This window comes from Diospyros lotus, chromosome 7, assembly GCF_014633365.1.
Source record: "Diospyros lotus cultivar Yz01 chromosome 7, ASM1463336v1, whole genome shotgun sequence".
In the NCBI taxonomy this organism is placed as follows: Eukaryota; Viridiplantae; Streptophyta; class Magnoliopsida; order Ericales; family Ebenaceae; genus Diospyros; species Diospyros lotus.
In genome coordinates, this window is record NC_068344.1 from 4635747 (window position 1) to 4656157 (window position 20411).

The 20411-nt window shown below is 36.1% G+C and overlaps 1 protein-coding gene across 1 annotated transcript; it reads right to left on the reverse strand.

Moving 5' to 3' along the window:
* Positions 1–18378: 18378 nt before the first annotated feature.
* On the reverse strand, positions 18379–19794 carry LOC127805493 (probable galacturonosyltransferase-like 3). Its single transcript, XM_052342251.1, has one exon. It carries the CDS (start codon positions 19785–19787, stop codon positions 18789–18791), a length of 999 nt encoding a protein of 332 aa, XP_052198211.1. The 5' UTR covers positions 19788–19794; the 3' UTR covers positions 18379–18788.
* Between the last annotated feature and the right edge of the window lie 617 nt (positions 19795–20411).

Here is a 20411-nt window from a genome sequence, read left to right on the forward strand (position 1 = left end):
AAGATATAGAATGATTAGATAAAATTATGAAATATTCTGAAATTTTTATTTTTATTAATTTTTTTATAATGTATTAAAAAATATATGTGATATTTTTTTTTATTTATAAAGTTTAACATATATTTATTTTGAAAAAGATATAAGTATATTTTTAAAATATCAGATAAGAAATTACGTGAATTTCTTTTTTAAAAATCGTTATATAAATTTAATAAATATATTAAAAAATAAAAATTTAAAATATTTTATATTTTTTAATTAATAAATACTACTTAAATAAATAAAAAATAAAAAATTAGAAGCTAAGGAGAAGCAAAAGTTATTAACATATATTGAAGGCAAAATAATATATAAAAAAATGAAATAATAAGAAAGAAAAGGTGAAAAGATATAAAGAAAGAAATAAATAATGAATGAAAAGAAAGAAAGCATGAAAGCCTGCGATTAGAGAACCTCCACGTATCCAAACACTGGCAACAACAATGAAAGCACAGATCATCATATATTAACACCCCACCCCCACCAGTCACTTCCCTCCACGTCACCACCACCGTTCACCGGTGGCCGTCCCCGAAGACTTTTCCCCCTGATCGCCCCAGCTTTACCCTACAGTCAGTCAGTACCCCTTCTGTTCTCCGTCGTACAATTACACCCCCGGCCCCCTCTGACGCCACCACTCCGCGCTAGATTCGCTTTCCAATTTTGTCCTCTTTCGTCTTTCCACCTCTCAAATTATCCGCTTTGATCCAGTGCGTCGCGGCTCAGGTGTGTGAAAACAACGGCGCGTGATGGAACCAATCGTACGGTGCCCACAAGCCATCCAAGGGACAAGGCTTCTTCGAGTCGAGCCTGAGCCACGGCTTCCTCTTCCCGCTCCAATGCAGAAGGCTCACCGCACCGGGATGCAGATCCCAGCACAGCGCCTCCGGCTCCGGGTTGTCACCGACGAGTCCGTGCTGGTTCCACCGGTGCTCCACGCCTTCCACATTTCTGGCGAAAACAAGAAGAAAAGGCGGCAATGAGCCCAGCTCGTATATCCTATACTTCTTCTGAATCCTCATCCAGTTCTCCAGAATCTTTCAGAAAATCAGGAGGCTAGAGAATCTTATCAGCTTTATTAAAGTATCTAAATTATTACTTTTCATTCGGCAGCAAAGACGTACCTTTTCTGTCATGCATTATGCGAACCCCTACATCTCTATAACTGGGTGCGTCTGTTAGGTTTGGAGGCATCCGTCTTCTTCCGCCACTTCTTATCTTCCCTTTGAAAATCTCTCCACTGTATCCCTCCCGGTCCGAGCCAATTTCAGAACAAAAATAAAAGCCTTCAGACATCATTTTGTAAGCTCTCTGTATCAATCTCCAATCTTTTTATTCGTTATAATTCCTTATCTTCTGTTATTATGATGCGTTTTGATTTTAGCCAGAGCCATGTTATCTGCCTAATTGTTATGTTTGTGTCATTTTGTATGCTTTAGTTGTATACCTCCATTGCATTGTTAGTGCACGTCTTTAGAACATTCTTGGCCAACCGTGAGCTTTTAGGCACTTGATTTGTTTTAAGTCACTTTAGCTCTTACCAGGCCAGAATTTCTTTTCACGAGCCCACATGGCACAGCATATATATAGATCAAGCAGAGCCCAGCTCTCGATCCCCAGACCCAAAGCCAGATCACACCATCATAAGATCTGAAACATATTGGACGTTGTTTAAGGAGCTAGCAAATTGGAGACCCCCCAAAATAGATACAAATCAGATTGATCAGAAATCAGTTTTTGATCTCAAATCACTACTCACCATCAGGGCAATCGAAAAAAGTGTTCCCTTTTCCCACTACTTTTGTTAGAGGAAAAGAACATTTTCAAACCATCCAATTACTCTCGAAAAAGGCTTTGAAAAAATATATCAGTTTTGGATATGAATGTATACACATAGGACTAGTCCAAATAGGACTAAAACCATTAACGTTGAAGGGCAGAAATAATTCCTTGTGCATGGTATTAAGAGATGCTAGGCACACAGCAGATTATCAAAATAGGATCATCAGTAGAGCAAAAACAAGCCTTTATAATGGTCCTACATACATAAATTGCTACCCAAATTTTACTGTCTTAATATCAGACCACCATGTAGATAAAACATTAACCTTGGATATACAAACGCACGATCATGAATGTTTATCAGAATTAGTCTCCTATGAGATAATTTATCGAGTACATATCAAAATCATGAAAAATGTTTTATATCGATTGATATATCGATCATGAAAAGATATATATCAACCGATATATTAGTTTGGAAAAGATATGTATGTACCGACATTCTTTCTCAACTGATATATCGGTAGCATGTTATCGGTTGAGATCTTATATAAATTAATATCTATTAACTGACATATCCTTAATTACACGACCAATATTAAGAAATTGATATAACCTTAAACAACTGATATATTTTTATACTTACAGAATCCATATGTTTTAATTTAATTTATAAATTGATTTAATTTATGTTACAGGAATGACAACTTCTAGACCTATTTTTGTACCTGTGATGTATGGAGGTCAGTGGAAATATGATGCTGATGCGAAAGAATATAAGTACATGACCAGTAAATGTGGTCGGGTAATACGTGTGAAGCAAGGTTGTACATTCGACCAATTGGTAAGTTCTCTATATAGTAAGTTCAATGTTAGTCCGGCTGAGAAGTCGATTGTGCTGAAGTACAAGTTTAATAAGTTAGATCTATCTACACTTCCAATGGAGATTCATGATGATATAGATGTTGAGTGTTTTCTAGTTGAATGCTCTCAGATAGATTCCAGAAGCCCATTATGTGTTGATTTTGTGAACAAATTACGACCGAAAACACAACCTAATTTTGGTGTTAGAAATAAGGAAGAGAATGAAGTATGCAGTAATTCTTCGGTGATACGCTTGGACAACAATAGTCCAATATGATCGAAAGACAAGCTTACAAGGAACATGACTACGACTGATTTGCACGACGATGTTAATTATGATGATGTTGCGGATGGAAATGAACTTGATTGGATGTATAACACTAGTTGAACACTCGATACTCTTCAATCGACTTTTGTATAGGTTTTAGAACGAACACTCGATTGAGTAATTTTCAGTATTTGACTTGTTATGTTATCACTCAGGTATATTATTTCTATCAGTCAATTGGATAAAGAGATGCAAAAATCTGCTCTTTAGTCTCTTTAAAGTATTCGACTGGTACTTGGCCTACTCAATTGGCAACCTAATCTATGGACTTGATATCCTTTACCTAATCTATCACTCGATTAAGGTTTTAAATCGATTTGAGGTATAAGCAATAAGGTATGATATTTTAGCACATTTTCATAACTGTGTTTGTTAAAAGATTCATTTGAAGCACAGAGTCATATTTTATCATCTTGTCTCTAATCAATTTGTGAGTAAAATTTACTCTACTTTTTATATAAATACTGGAAAGCTTTATGAATAATACTCAATTGGATAATTTATATAGCAATTTGAAATTAACAAACTAATACTCAATTGATCATTACCAAACTTGTTTGAATATTTGAATGGTTGTTTGAAAGATAGTTAAATCAATCTTTCGCACCTTATTCACTCAAATATTTATTTTTCTCCTACTCGAGCAGTTATATATTCACTTGAATTATATATATGGGTGCTCACTCGGCTATTTAACATATAAATAATTAAATATTTGTATTAATATTTTAACATCAACATCGTCGTCAAAATATTATTAGTATATTAACTCTATAATATTATTTGTTCAAATAATATTATAAAGGGCAATAATATGAACTGTTCTACAAATTCCTACAATAATAGATGCGTTAAGTTTTTTAAAGTCATTTTACAGTTTGAAACCTATTGGATTATACGGAAATGAAAATTAAGAAACGAATACAATATGGAGATGATATTTTTTAAAAAGTAGGAAATAGAAATGTGAAAAATTACATAAATAAAAAATATATAAAAATCTTTTTATAAATATAATTTTAATATAAAAATTATAAAAATAACTATTCAATCAAATATAAACATAAATTCTATTATCCATTCAAATAAATTTAAATATAAGTTACTTATGTCTATAATGGTGTCACATAACAGTTTTAATAATTTTTAAATATTATGAAATGGTCTTGAAATGTTTTTAAGTTTATATAAATGACTCGAAAGCTTTTTTGGTATTTCTTAATATTTTGGGATATGAAATATTTCAAGAATGTCAAAATGGTAGTCTTTTGATATTTTCATGCATCAGAAGTCTTCCAACACTAACAATAAAATTATTTAAAAATAAAATTATTATAGTTTAATAATTTTGGGATAGTAGTTAAATAGCAAAAAATAGTTTAAAAGACAATATATTTATTATTATAATAAAATTATTTAGTTATTGAAATAAAATATATTTATTAGGCCTTTAAGTATTGTCAAAAATAAGACATTTTTGGTACTATTTTCTAAACTTTTAAAATTTGAACAATTAAAATAACAATATGGAAACAAATTGTAAAATGTAAGTTGCTTTATTAATATATATGAATATGAAACTAAAAAAGGCAAAACTTCATGGGTTGGGGCCCATTTATAATTTGGACTCAACCCAATAACACATTCCTGAACCTGACTAACCCAACCATAGATGTGGGTGGGTCCCACATTAATGGACTGTCAACCTATCTTACCTTACTCTTTCTGTTAATTTAAAATAATAATTAATTAATAATAATAACATTAAACCCAACAAGTAGTTACACTCTAAATAAATAGAAGGCTAGAAGCTGATAGAAGGAAAGCAGAAGTTACCACATACATTGAAGGCAAAATAATATATAAAAAAAAAAATAATAAGAAGAAAGAAAAGGTGAAAAGGTATAAAGAATGAATGAAAAAAAAGAAAGCATGAAAGGCTGCGATTAGAGAATCCTCTCCACTTATCCAAACACTGGCAACAACAATCAAAGCACAGATCATCATAATGTTAACACCCCCACCCCCACCCCCACCAGTCACATCCCTCCACGTCACAACCACCGTTCACCGGTGGCCGTCCCCGAAGACTTTTCCCCCTGATCGCCCCAGCTTTACCCTACAGTCAGTCAGTACCCTTCCTGTTCTCCGTCGTACAATTACACCCCCGGCCTCTCTGACGCCACCGCTCCGCGCTATATTCGCTTTCCAATTCTGTCCTCTTTCGTTTTTTCACCTCTCGAATCATTCGCTTTGATCCAGTGCGTCGCGGCGCAGTTGTCTGAAAACAATGGCGCGTGATGGAACAAATCGTACGATGCCCACAAGCCATCCAAGGGACAAGGCTTCTACGAGTCGAGCCTGAGCCATGGCTTCCTCTTCCCGCTCCAATGCAGAAGGCTCACCGGACCGGGATGCAGATCCCAGCACAGCCCCTCCGCGTTGTCACCGTCGAGTCCTTGTTGGTTCCCCTGGTGCTCCACGCCTTCCACATTTTTGGTGAAAACAAGCAGAAAATGCGGCAACGAGCCCAATTCGTATATCCTATACTTCTTCAAAATCCTCATCCAATTCTCCATAATCTTTTAAGAAAATCAGGAGGCCAAGAATCTTATCGGCTTTATTAAAGTATTTGTTATGGGTATTTTCTGAACCACTTCTTATGAGTTGAACTCGATTCAACAGGTCGCCTTGATCTCTCGAAGCACAATAGACCCAAGGCCGAGCTAGTTAGAATAGGGTCATACGTCGCTGAGATTCGAGCTCAGATCGTGGGAACCAAACGAGCTCCCAACAATACTTTTAACTCGCTGGCAGAATCATTCAACTCGCATAACAAGAAAATCGCAAAATAATCGGAGATGATATCCACCTGCCTTATCTGAGGCAAATCAAATCCCAAAAATCACGGCATCCGTTCCTAATAGTTTGAAGACGATAAGGAAACGCCATCCATGGAGCAAAATTCTTCTACATTTAGAACTCATTCAAATTGTAAACACCCTACTCTATAAATAGGGATCGACAACCATTGAATAAGGGGTGAGCAATAATATACTGTTACTCTGTCGAAATTATTAGGGAACAATCGTGGATAAGACATCATTCTGATAAAACCACGCAAAACTTTATTGCTTACAGTTTGTTCTTTGTTTTATTTCTTTCAGATATCTAGTAGGAATCATGCGCCACACCATTAGCCAAACCCATATTCCCTGAGGTAGACCAGCCCTAGGAAGGCGCGAAAAAAGATGAAACGACTATGTGATAGTTCTGACGTGATTCTGCTTATCGGAGTTAAGTCACCCACTTATAATTTGGTGTCGATGACCACGAGCTGGCTCGAGATCACCAAAAGATCAGATGTCTATGCTCGCAGGCTCACCCAGATCCCTCGTTTAAGTTCAGTACTATGCCTTTTTTGCTAGACTCAACTCTTTGGTTGATATAGCGTCTAATCCTCCCGCAAACTTGGATGTCTAGTAAGAATCTCGCGTTGTATCACGAGCCAAATCTAGATTCCCTGAGGTAGACCAACCCCAAAAAACGGGCATGGAGGACACCACGACTAGTGCGCCATAATTCGTCATAGGATTACCGGATGCTCCGAAGCCTATGCCCGCAGGCTCACCTGGATCCCTTGGTTGAGTCCGATACTATGCCCCCAAGCTAGATTCAACTCCTCAGTTGATCCAGCGCCTAGGCCTCCCGGCAAACTCGAACGCCCGACAGGAATCTCGCAGCGGACCCTATCCCTAAGGGCCTAGTCGCTTAGAGATAATCCGGTGCTTATGACCTAGGACCAACATAGGATTTTCGGATATTCTGACACTTATGCCCGCAGGCTCACCTAGACCCCTTAATTAAGTCCGGTCTATGCCCCTAAGCTAGACCTAACTCCTCTGTTGATCCGGCGCCTTGGCTGCGCTTAGCCTTGTGCATTTATTTCAAACAAACACATACAAAATAAACAAAGAAGAAACAAGCATGCAAGCACAAGGCGTTTATACTCGCCAGTGTACGAGTGTACGAGTGTGCACTATAGCATAATTTAATTTTCTAGGTAAGTCCAGGTCGAATCACTGGGAGATCAAAATAGAAATGAAATGCAGCTAAAGATTTGTATGCGCTGAATGAGTTTGTCAGACCAATTCAGCTAAATGATTTGTTTTTCAAGATTAAAAATAAGATGTTTGTGTATGGAAGGCAACCTTGGGACAAAGCAATTTATGTGCCAGCCCACTGATTTACCAAAGAGATATCAAAATATTAACATCGACTGATTTAAATTGAGGTTATGCAGTTAACTGTATCCCAAGATGATAATAGTCCTAAGTTAAGTACTCTCCATACATGGCATGAAAGAGTCTGGATTAAATAACTATCATAAATTGAAATACATATTAACACATTTGAGATCCGATAAGTAACCACAACTCAAGGTCATGATAGTTCTAGGTTAAGTACTCTCCATACATGGCATGAGAGAGTCTAAGTTAAGCAACCACCATAAATTAGATCGCAGATTAATCATTTCAGCTTGAGTATGAAACCATTTCCAATTTAAGTAACCTTCATACATGGCATGGAGACTCTAAGTTAGGCTTATGTTTCAACTCAAACCCAAAGATTCAATACACACACATTTCTCAATTCAAATAAGCATTTTGTTAATTCAATCGGAGTTCAGCTCTCTTGGGCAAACAGTGGCACTGGACACATTCCTTGCCTTGGCCCAAGCTAAATTTAGCCACACATCTCCATTGATGAAATCATAAAATGAAAGAACAGAGATAAAAATGCAAAAATTAAGTTGCGGTATTTAATTGACTAAAATTAAAGAGATAGGAATTAAAATTCTAGAATGTAAACACTGAAATTGAAATTAGAAAAATATAGATGAACAATGAATTAAAGTTACAGAATGTAAAGAACATAAATAAAAATTACAAAATGTAAGTAACTGAAATCAAGAATGCTGGAACAACATGAAGAAATGAAAACTATTGAAATTTAAGAACAAAAAGAAATGAATAAAACAGTGCACTTTTTCCCTTATTCTAGCTAAATGGCGGATAGGGGCTCTCCACCGTGTCTTCCTTGAATGTAAGCTTTGGCCTCTTTATACTCCTCTGGTAACGGATACTTTGAATTTGAATCTCCAGACAACTTCTGATCATTTTCTGCATATTTCTTCTACTAGTATTCTCTGCAAACTTTCGCGTGTTGCCTTGAAATAGCTTTCTAAGGCACGCGGACGCGTGATCTGCTGTCTCCATGTATTTCTTCCCCATGGGTTGAGTTGGGCTTCAAAGTTGGCTTCCTTGAATTGAGTTTCAATTGGCTGGACTTTAATTTAAACTTGTGGCTGGGAGCTTTTAATTCCAAACAGTGGGCTGCCCATTTCAATTGCAATTCAACTTCTTTGATTTGAGCCTCCATGGCACTGCTTCACGCTATAATGCAATTGAAATATATGTCATTAATATGTATATGTATTAAATTTATATATTATATTTAGATATGTATTATATATTATATTTATTTTATTATTACTATTTTCTTATATATTATATATATTTTATATATTCTTATATTAATTTTTTAAACCTGCATATAACCACAAATTGAATATAAATATTCAATTAAAACCAATTTTAAGATTAAACTAAGGGTATAAATATAATAAAATTTTGACATTTTTAAGCATTAATCATGCCTAGGCCTCCTGGCAAACTCAGATGCCTAACAAGAATCCCATGTTGGACCCGGGGCCAAACCTAGATTGTCTATGGCAAACAAGCCCGTAAAAGGAAGGTGGGTGCCTCTAAGAAGGTTCTCCACTCGAAAAACACATGCTTTCCCTCAAGATGTCTCGAGAAGGCTTTGTGATGAGGTGCCTCCCAAACCAAAATATCGAGGAAACCTGGGGTCGTAATGCAAGTCCCACAATTTCAACCAGGGACACAACACACATCCTCAATTCTCGTAATGAATGGTTCTTGAACATGAGGCATGAGAAAGAATAGGATATGTCCCGCCACAGAAATGGTTAAAGAAAATTTTAAACTTAAAGCACCATGGCCCGAGACATGCAGGTCGACTGTTCGTGCTTAAATGATTAACCTAGATAAAAGGATAACGAGCACATTCAACACAAGCAAGCAAACACATGCAAAAGATATTCAAAAAAGAAGCAGTCACAACATACGTATAAGCATAACGCACAAGAAAGTCTTAATTTTCATACATAGAGATAATGGCTCAAAAGCCCAACATCTATCAAAAAAGGGCTACCGTCTTACATAACCAAGATAGAAAAATCTAAGTAAGCAAAAACACTTGATTGTAATTCGACAAAATGAAATAAAACACACGTCCTAATCGTCTCTACGAGGCGAAATGTGCTCCAACTTTGGAAGAAGCAAACTCAAGGGGGCATTACCGGGCTCGTCCAACCCCTGTCTGATCGCTTGAAAGGCCTCAATAATCCCTGAAGAATCTTTCGGATTAGGCACGTAAGGGCTCCACAATCCGGAAAGGTTGGCGAGGCCATCGACTAAACCCACCTTTATATACTTACCGGGTTACACGAGTCAGGCTTGTATTTCCGCTAGTCAGGAGGATCAAGCGAAGTTGTTTCCGAAAACACCATTTCAGGAAACGATTCTCCAAGAAGCCTAAACTCAAGGAGGCTACGACCAAGATAAAAACCTAGCTTGGATAAGCAATTGGCGTAGGCCTCTTTTCGTTGGAAGCAATCATTTGAAAGCCAATACTCCCTTATAGTTTCTCTCACAGCCTCATATATCTCTCAACGTCTGCTTTCGCCGAGATTGGCTATCTCCTAACGAACCTACGCCACCTGATCCTTGGAGTCGGTAAGAGACCTTCGGAGTTGAACATTCTCTTCCCAAGCAAGGCGTGTTGAACCGAAGAAAATAAAATCTATAAAGAACTATTTGGATGGTTTAAAGATGAAAATTAGAGAAGTTATGAGGGAAGTTGGGGAGGTGAAAAGGGAGCAAGGCGTGTTGTTGAACGAGCTCGGTGACATTAAGCATATGTTGAATTTAATCTGGCAATATTAATTGTCAATCAAATCAATAGTCACTAAGGAAAAGGAAAAAATAAACGATGGTGAGGGCGAGGAGGAAGAGAATAAGATAGATGGGACGAATGAAAGTGAGAGGGATGGAGATGAGGAGAAGATGGAAGAGGAGACCAAGGATAGTGGTGAAGATGAGGAGGATGAGGAGGAGGAGAAGATGAAGGGGGAGACAAATGAAAGTGACTCAATAAATACGTCATTAGAAGAAATAAAATGAATCTTTCTTGTTAATAAGGCATTCAAAAGAAGACGTACGCAAAAGGGGCATAAAAGAAAAAGAGTCATTGTGTAAGAACCCATATGTTTGTGAGGTTGCCACGTAATTTAAGCAAGTTTAGAATACCAAAAAATTGACTTGATAGCAGTTATAAATATCGAATCGACTACAGAGAATGTTCTGGAGTGCAAATGTCTAAGGAAAATGACATGGTCTCGATGAGCATTCCGAGATAGGATTTATGGTATTAAAAGAAGTAGGAATTGTGACGATTTTCGGTATAACTAAAATATAGTTGCGATTCAGGCTAAGAAATTGAATAAACGTAAGAGACTTCCGGAAAGTCAACGGAAGCTTGAGGAGGCTTCGATTTTCATAGGGATCAACCCTTCAGCGGTTTCAGGAAGAAACGGAAGAGTTTACGGTCAAAACGAAGATTCGGGTCTAAGTGCAGTTTTCTAAAATTGCTAGATAGAGGTTGAAATGAAGTTTTTTCTGAATCTTCGAGGATCAAATGAAATTTTTAGGACTTGAGAGACTTAATTACAATTATGCAAAGTTCAGGGGCTATGTGAAATAAGCCAAAGTGAGAAGGCCAAAAGTTAAGGGGGTGAAAAGTGTAATTTCAAGAAAACCTCCAAATAGCCATAGCCGACCAGGCTATCCAATCGCCAAAATCGGCCATGGAAGACCCGAGGAAGTGGCTAGGAGGCCTCGGGGCAAGGCTAAGACAAGTTTCTTGGACTCATTAAGGGCAAAAAGAGGCATCAGAGGCCTTGAGATGCTTGAGATTTGTCGTTTAGCGGTTCGAATTCGTGTATAAATAGATATGGCAAAATGGCCAAAAATTTTAAAATTTTAAGCTTCAAATCGAGGGTGTTATCGAACTAATTGGGGTTTCAAACCATAGGGCTTTTGTTGCCCATGAGGTAATGATCGTTTCTGTAAAATTAGAAGCATTTTGGTTGAGATTTGATAGAGTTTTGAACGTCGTCGGAGAGAGGAAGAGGGCCGCTGGCCGAAGCTTTGGCCAGCTAGTTGACGGCCTTTCGGTACTCCTTTAAGTCCATTCTTTGTGCCATATGGATCGACGTCATGAGGAGAGCTTGGTGGTGCAAAGATCCAAATTTTTCGGGTGTGCCAGAGCCGGGGAAGAAGGCCGGCGCGTGGGCTGCACGCATAATCATCACGCGCAGCCCACTCGCCCTAGTGCGTGCCATGGAGGTAATTTCATATTTTGTTTTTTTGTAAAATTCCTAGAAAATTATTTTAGGTATTTTGGTGAAAAATGATTTGGAAAAAAAGTTGTGTAAATATTTATTTTAGAATTTGAGTAAGGAAAAATTGGAGAAAAACGTCGTGGAAGTATTTAATTTTGAATTATTTGGGAGAAAATTAGAAAAAATAAGGATAAATATTGAAAAAATCTAAAATGTTGATTTGATGGAGACATTTAGTTTGGAATTATTGAGGAAAATAGAAAGATATAGAGGAAAACTATGAGAAATTAGGAAATTAGAATATTGATATTATTTGAATAAATATGATGGTCAGGGTATGTTGAGGATTCAAGTTGAGTACGTTAAAGGTCTGGCACGATAATCAAGATATTATGAGAAACGTTCAAGGTAAGTAGTTTGACCCCAAAACCTGATTTTAAGTAAATGATTTTATTTATGTTGTCATGTCTTAATGTAAATATGTTCATGTAGATTGCATTTACATGTATTGATGATAAAATATGCATATGTACACGATGATATTATTGATCATGCATTCGCATAAGGGTTTAAGAGTACGGGCCGGGACTGCTGCTCTTCCAAAGATGCACCCATACACCTTGGCCTAGTAAGAAGGCTGTGAAAATGGAGAGTAGCAACAAGGTACGGTCGGTCGGCTCAAACTGAAATAAAATGGAAAAGAACATTTTGCATCTATGCATGAAATATGTTTTTATTTCCCTTATTTAGATTATTCATCATCTAATTTGAGTTTTGCCCCTAGAATATTCAAACGTTCCAGATGGAGATTGTAACAGAAACGAAGATAAATGAGGCATGAAATAGCATTTAACAAAGTGCATGACGAGTTGAATGTATGTTATGTAACTCATGTATTTAAGTTCTGCTACTTCGAGTTCTGAACATTTTGAGGAATGATGATATATAACCTTATTTATAGTTAATGAGAATATAAGAATTGATTTATGATTAATGTTAAAATGTTAGGTTCGATTCTAGCTTTCGCATTGATGTATATGATGATTCTCTTTTGAGATAGATGTATGAAAATTTTTAAATTGATATGAGGAATAATATGGTTTAGCAATAGTTTTTTTGAAATTTTTATTCCAAAATTATCTCAATTTATAACACGCCCAAGAAAACGGGGTGTTACACATTGAATCAATAATAAAGCCTCATGTTGAAAATAAGGAGGACAAATGAGTACCAACATTCGCCCCCAGTCTTTCGAAGCTAAATCCCCAAGCAACAAGTGCTCCAAACAGTCATTTTCTAAAAGAGTACCAAAATTTTCTCAAAATGCCAAATAAGACAACATTCATTAAAGCTTTTTACTGCCAAATGAATAAGGATTTTGTTGAGATCCTCTTCACACCAAACAAATTGCTCCAATCTCATGTAAGTAATTATCTAATTATATAAGTTATGTTATGTATCGATTTATGTTTATCAGTTTAATAATTTATTTATATGGTCATTTTTTGTATAGATATGTCGGTTAAGAAAATATCGGTTTCATATATTGATTAGGAATCAATATATTGTTGCAATATAATTCATTTGTATCCTATTATAGCTTAGGAAAACCTTTATCGGTTTCATATATCAATTAAGGACCGATATAGGTAACCGATATATTGTTGATTTTATTGTATCAGTTTGGTATATCGGTTCTTAACTGATATAGGTAACCAATATGTGGTTGATTTTGTTGTATCGGTTTCGTATGTCAATTATGAGCTGATATTTTTAACCAATGTATTTTATCTTTTCAATTTGAATTTCATATTGCTTATTGACGTTTTGTTTAAATCCTTACAGCACATGAACAATTACGTATACATGCTTAATAAAAGAATGAAAGAATCAAGGACAACCAATGAGAGATTATCATTGGTTGCAAGCACATTTACTATAAGTTCCGTAACAATAAATATATCTAAATTATTATGTGAAATTTACTTTTTCATAAAAAATTAATCATTTGTGTTTTGACCGCACACACCAATCATTAAAAAGTTATTAGAAACTATGTAAGGAAGACAACTGGGAGATGTTCTCAAAACAAGATATTCCATGCCAAATTTTTTGGAGAGAGACACATGGTTTCAACCGATTTTTGAATATAGACAACGTGCTCTGCTCTGTAAATATCGATAATAATCATTGAGTTTTTGTAAAACTTGATATGAACTCTCAACGTGTACGTGTTTACAGCTCTACTACACCCATAAATTATGCACATATGTTTCAATATAAATTAGATATGATTCTAAAACTTTTAATAAGTTGCGGATACCCTGCGTCAAAACCTAGATTTATTTTTGAGGAATAAATGGGACTTTAAGCTTAAAGAAGCTTCGCAGCAAATTGGGTAAGTATAATTTATTTTATTATTTTTATTTGAAGTTGTTTTGATTGTGATACCTATTAATTTTTATCATTTGCTTACAATTGGCAGACCTGGTGATTGTGGAATTTTTGTTCTAAAATTGATAGAATTCATGACTCACAATATCTCAATTCAAGAGGTAACCTAGGAAAAACCTGCATATTTCAAAACTCAAATGGCTATGGAGCTTTATGCTTTTATAGTAATGGATGCAAATGATTTTGCAGCCAATATTGCCAAAAGAGACAAAGGAGTTGCCAAAAATCCAAAGAAGAGAAAGAAAAAATGAAAAATAATTATATAATTCTTTTATTGAACCCATTTTTTTATATTTACATAGTTGTAATAAACATATAAATTTATATTATTGTAATAAACATTTAAATTTATAATCTTTTAATAAGCATTTATATTTTTATAATAACATATTGACCAAATTTTTAGCATCATCACCATTGAAAACTTCTTCAGACCCATATTTTGCATCATCTCAATTAAAAACATTTTCAACCCCATATCTATCATCGTCTTAATTAACATGTTCAATATCATATTCAACATCATCACAATTTGTTGAGCCAAGTTGCTCCAATCAACCTATTGTGTATTTTGATGTTTAACAATACATAATTTTAGTAAAACTATTTTTAGTATGTTTAAAACCCCTAATGGATTTTTGATACTTGTTAAGTATTATAGTATTTTGTGTATCAAAACGAACCAAGAAATGCTATTTGATTCTAAGTAGAATATTAGCACACTATAAGGGAACATATAAGAAAATGTTTTCCTTTTGGAAAACTAACTCTCGGTATTTTCATAGCTAGTATCCATTATTGTAAAAATGATTTTTAGTGAATTTTTCAAGTAATGGAAAGTATGTTTTTGGAAGTGCTAAATTTGTCAAAACCGAAATTTGTTCTAAAACCCAAAATCTACTTTCTTATCGATTTGATTTTTGATTTTTTAGATATTTTTATTGAATCCAAATGAGGGATACTTTGTTATTTACATTTATGTAAGGTAAAATATAAATAAAATAAAATGTGGACATTTACTTAAACTAAATGAATGTAAATATCTTGTAATGAATTTATGCTATGTATTGTATTATCAAAGCAAATCTTATTTTTCTGAAATCTGTACTGAGAGTCGACTCCCGGTGAGGGACAGTCGACTGTAAGTCAATGGCAGTCGACTGTGGATGTGCATCAATCGATATAGCCGAGCATTGTTTATGCAGAGTCGAGGTAGCTGAGAGTGGGTTTTGGCCAGTCGACTGTTGAGTCGACTATAGGCCAATGAGAGTTGATTGTATGTGAGAAAGTCAACTGTGGGTTGAGCGAGAATCGACTGTAGGCATCGAGAGTCGACTGTGGGTGTCGCGGAGTTGACTGTCAGTTTGAGCAGTCGACTGCCAGACTCCAACGGTCGGATTTTTGGAGCCGTTGCAGGTCGTTTTGGGAGCCCCATTATAAATATCAAGAGGAGAAATCTGGAGAAGGCTCATGCTCTACCATTTCCTATCTTCCTAAAGCACACCCAAGCTCTCAAGCACTTAATCAAAGTTATCCAAGACCCAATGAGCTTCAAAGATCTATCCATTGGAGCCTCAAGGTAAAGAAGAAGTTTTCTTCTTATTGGTAACTTGTATAATTTCATTTTGCCTTGTATATTATTCTTGTATTGATATCCATTGTAGTTAAAGTGTGTTGGACATAGGATTGATTTATTTGTATTAGATTGTGGATTGTGAGTGGCATCCTAGTGCCCAACTAATCTAGGTGTATTATTGTGTTGTATTAGTTTTCGGGGTGAGCTAAGGGGAAACCTTAGGGTGTACAAGTTTGCTAGGTGATCTTGTGTGGAAACCTAGTGGTGGTTTTAGTGGAACCTCAAGTGTCAGTTTGACCTTGAGAGAGTGGAGTAGGTGTTGGATATACCGAACCAATATATATATCTTGTGTTTATTATGGTTGTTTGTGTATTTATATTGCTATCATTTCCAAACAACATATATATTTATAACAAATGTATTTTGTGTATAAGAAAATCTCAAGAGTTTTGAAAATGAAAGAATCGATTCAATAAGTTTTTAATCACTCAATTCACCCCCCTCTTGAATGGCCATTATGTGTGTCAGGGGACCAACACAATTAACATCTTCAAGCCCATTTTCATCCACAATATCTTCACAATTAACATCGTTGTGCAAACTATTCATAGTCATGTTTCTTGTAATCTCGTCTTTCAACCATATAGGACTATTGCTGCCCAAGTGTAATACCGAAGAATTATTGCATACTTTATTCTTTGCAAATTCTTTCTTATTTCTAACACCAAAATTAGGCTGTATTTTCGGTTATAATTTATCCACAAAATAAACATAATGAGCTTCTGAAATCTAATCATAGAGTTTATTTTAACTATTTTAATGTGATTTAATGGACGCAATAATATGAAGTATTCCACAAATTCCTACAATAATAGATGTATTAACTTTTTCAAAGTTATTTTTTTGTTTGAAACCCTCTCCTAATTAGATTACAAGGAAACGAAAATAAAAAACGAATACGATACAAAATGAAAATAAAAAGATGTTTTAAAAAAAAATAAGAAATAAAAAATACGGGGAATCGCATAAATAAGAAAATATTTGTAAATATAATTTTTAATAAAAATAATTATTTAATCAAATATAAATATAAATTCCATCATCCATTCAAGCAAATTTAAATATAAGTTCTCTAACGTGGTCGTGGAGCAAATTTAATATTTTTTTTAATATTACAAAACAGTTTTAAAATGTTTCTTGAACTATAAAAATGACTCGAAAATATTTTTTTAATATTTCTTGATGTTTCGGGGTAGGAAATGTTTCAAAAATAGCGAAACAATACCATTTCGGTGTTTGCGTGCATCAGAGTCTCCCAACATTTTTTTATTTTAGACATTTTATCATTATTCTTAAATTTTTAAAATAATAGTTAAATAAGAAGAAATAGTTCAAAAGGTGATACATTTATTATTGAATAATAAAATTATTTAGATGTTGAAGTAAGATATAATAAATATATTGAAATGACAACATGTAAACAAATTGCAGAATGCAACCGACACTGATAAAGTTGAGAGTTGATAAAGTAATTGCACACCACTCACACACAACTTGCTTTATTAATATATATATATATATATATTATATATATGATACTAAAAAAGGCCAAAATTCATGGGCCTGGCCCATTTATAAAAATATATCTTAACACGTTTGGATTCAACCGATTAACATATTCCTGGGGCCCGACTAACCCAACTATAGCGGGTGGGTCCCACATTAATGGGCTATTCATCAACCTGTGGTTTCTCACTCTTTCTGTTAATTTAAATGAATAATTAATTAATAATAATAGCTTTAAACCCAACAAGTAATAATCACACTCTAATTAAATAGAATGCTAGAAGCTGACCAAAAGGGAAGCAAAAGTTACAACATATATTGAAAGCAAAAGAATATATAAAAAAAATGAAATAATAAGATAGAAAAGGTGAAAAGATATAAAGTCCCGTTGTACCTTAATTAAAGAAATTATAGGTTATAGTTTCTTAGATTATAACTTTTAAAATTTAGAATAAGTTGTTAATCTATTTGCTGCAGCTTCTTAGAAGATATAGTTAAATAGTTGTGGTGTTTGATACCATAAGCTGTAAAATAACTTATTTTTGTATAATTATCCATAATACCCTTAGTAATTATAGAATGATAATTTAAAAATTAATTAGTGTATATGTATAAATTTCAAGTGTTATAAAAAATTAATTAAATTATAGAGAGAGAGGAAGAGATTTGAAAATGGAGATGACAGTGGAAAAGAAAAACCCATGATTGCGTAGACAAGAAGGTAATTCTTTGCTAAAAATAAGGGTAAAATTATCATAAAAATGTAATTATTTAAGCAAAAGTTGTAAAAACTGAGATACCCCAGATTTGAAAAAACTAACTTCTACCCTTTCTAAAAATTAGTAGAAGCTATAAGTTACTATAAGTTAAAACAAACACTACATCTCAACTTTTTCAAAGCTAGAAGCTAGAAATTGTAGTTTATAAACTGTAATAAACAGAGCCAAAAAAAAAGAAAAGAAATTATGAATGACAAAAAAAAGGTAAAATATATATTTTAACTCTCTTATTTATATTTTTTATTTAAATATTTAATAATTATTTTAAAATACTTAAATTTATAATTTTAAGTTAATTATATTATTTTAATTACTTACAATAAATGTATCGAATTATGTAATTAACTCAAAATTATATAATTAAAATAATAAAAAAATAAAAGTGTAATTAACTTTAAATTATATAAATTAAGGATATAATTAAAATAATAAAAAATAAATATTTAAATTAAAAAGACATACAAGTACATACACTAAAATTTGTGTTTGATCAAAAGAAAGAGGATGAAAGGCAGCGAGCGATTAGACTTTAGGGAATCTTCACATATCCAAACACTGGCAACAACAATGAAAGCACAGATCATCGTGATATTAACACCCCACCCTCACCAGTCACTTGCCTCCACGTCACCACCACCGTTCACCGGTGGCCGTCCCCGAGGGCCGGAGCCTTTTCTCCCGATCGCGCCAGCCTTAACCTACAGTCACTGTACCCCTCCAGTTCTCCCTCGTACAATTACACCCCCAGCCCCCTCTGACGCCACCGCTCCGCGCTGGATTGGCTTTCCAATTTTGTCCTCTTACATCTTTCCACCTCTCGAATTATTCGCTTTGATCCAGTGCGTCGCAGCTCAGCTGTCTGAAAACAACGGCGCATGATGGAACAAATCGTACGGTGCCCACAGGCCATCCAAGGGACAAGGCTTCTTCGAGTCGAGCCTGAGCCACGGCTTCCCCTTCCCGCTCCAATGCAGAAGGCTCACCGGACCTGGATGCAGATCCCGGCACAGCCCCTCCAGGTTGTCACCCCCGAGTCCGTGCTGGTTCCACCGGTGCTCCACGCCTTCCACATTTCCGGCGAAAACAAGCAGAAACGGCGGCAACGAGCCCAGCTCGTATATCCTATACCTCTTCTGAATCCTCATCCAGTTCTCGAGCTTCTCGGTGTATTTACCCTGCCGCCATTTTTCAAGATCGATCACCATCACGCCGGTGTTGAAGTAACAGGGGTTTCGATCACTGAAGACGGTGGAGAATAATGGGTTTGACCAGAATTTGGGGGTGAAGTAGGCGGTGAAGTTGGCGTGGCAGTATTCGGGGGCGCCCAGGACGTGAGATTTGAGGTTGATGGTCCAGAGCTTGGCGACGTCGTCAACGACGATGAGGTCGGAGTCGAAGTAGATGATGCGGCGGACGGCGGGCGGGAGGAGCTCGGCGAGGTAGATGCGCGCGTAGTTGAGCGGCTGGTCGAGAGCACGGCGGATGGAAGACGAGATCTTGCCCTTGACGAGGTTAGGGTCGAAGCGGTAGAACCGGAACGACAAATACGGGAAGGTGGTGAGGATCGTGCGGCGGAGCTCGGCGCGGCGGTGGTTGGCGAGGAAGTGGAAGACAACGTTCTCCGGGCAGTTGGCGTGCTGCAGAACGGAGAAGACTCCGGCGACAGAACCCCGGAGGTAGGTGGCGTCGAGGGTCATCGCCACGTGGATTGTGGACGGTGTCGTTTTGGGGCATTCCCTCCCGTTCCGGAATGCGGGCGCTTCCCTGAAAACCGGGAGCTCCCCGGCCGCCGCCAAATCTACGGCGAGCAGTAGGAAAAGCGTTATCCTGAGGCGGAGCTCCGGCAACATGGCGGTCATGCAGAGACGATGAGTTATCGAGAGCGGACGAGACACACTAAAGAGATGATTCTCCACCCAGCCACATAGGCGTAATACTATGGTCCGGATAGGGGTGTTTTGGGTATTTGCTGTGGGGCAGTTCGGTGGGGCCCGTTTATTGATTGATATGAAGTAAAAATGTAGAGCTGATGCCAGGCTGGCTGGAATGCCGCGTCCTTTTCTGCCGCGAACGGAATCCAGTGGTCGTGGATGCACAGTAGGATGACAGGTTTTCCGGACGATCACCCGTGTAGTGAAGATTAACGGTGGCGATTGGGTGTGATGGATATTATGAGATCTCATGGACACGGTGACGCCGTTGGTGGGGACATGTTGGAGCGTGCGTTTCACGCGGATGAATGTGACGTGGCTGCAGAAGGGAATGAATCGTCTTTTTATTTTTTTTTGTCGAATCCCGATATATATTCGTGATCGCGTGGGAGAGTGCCGATGGAATGAAAATGGAAACGGGGCGGCGCTTGGGCGGGTTTTGCCTCACTCGTACCCGGGTTCCACTCTCAAGCCTCCGAGCTACCACCGCAAAATGTAAAAGTGTATTTTTTATTTTTTGATCAAATGTATTTTATTTTTAGA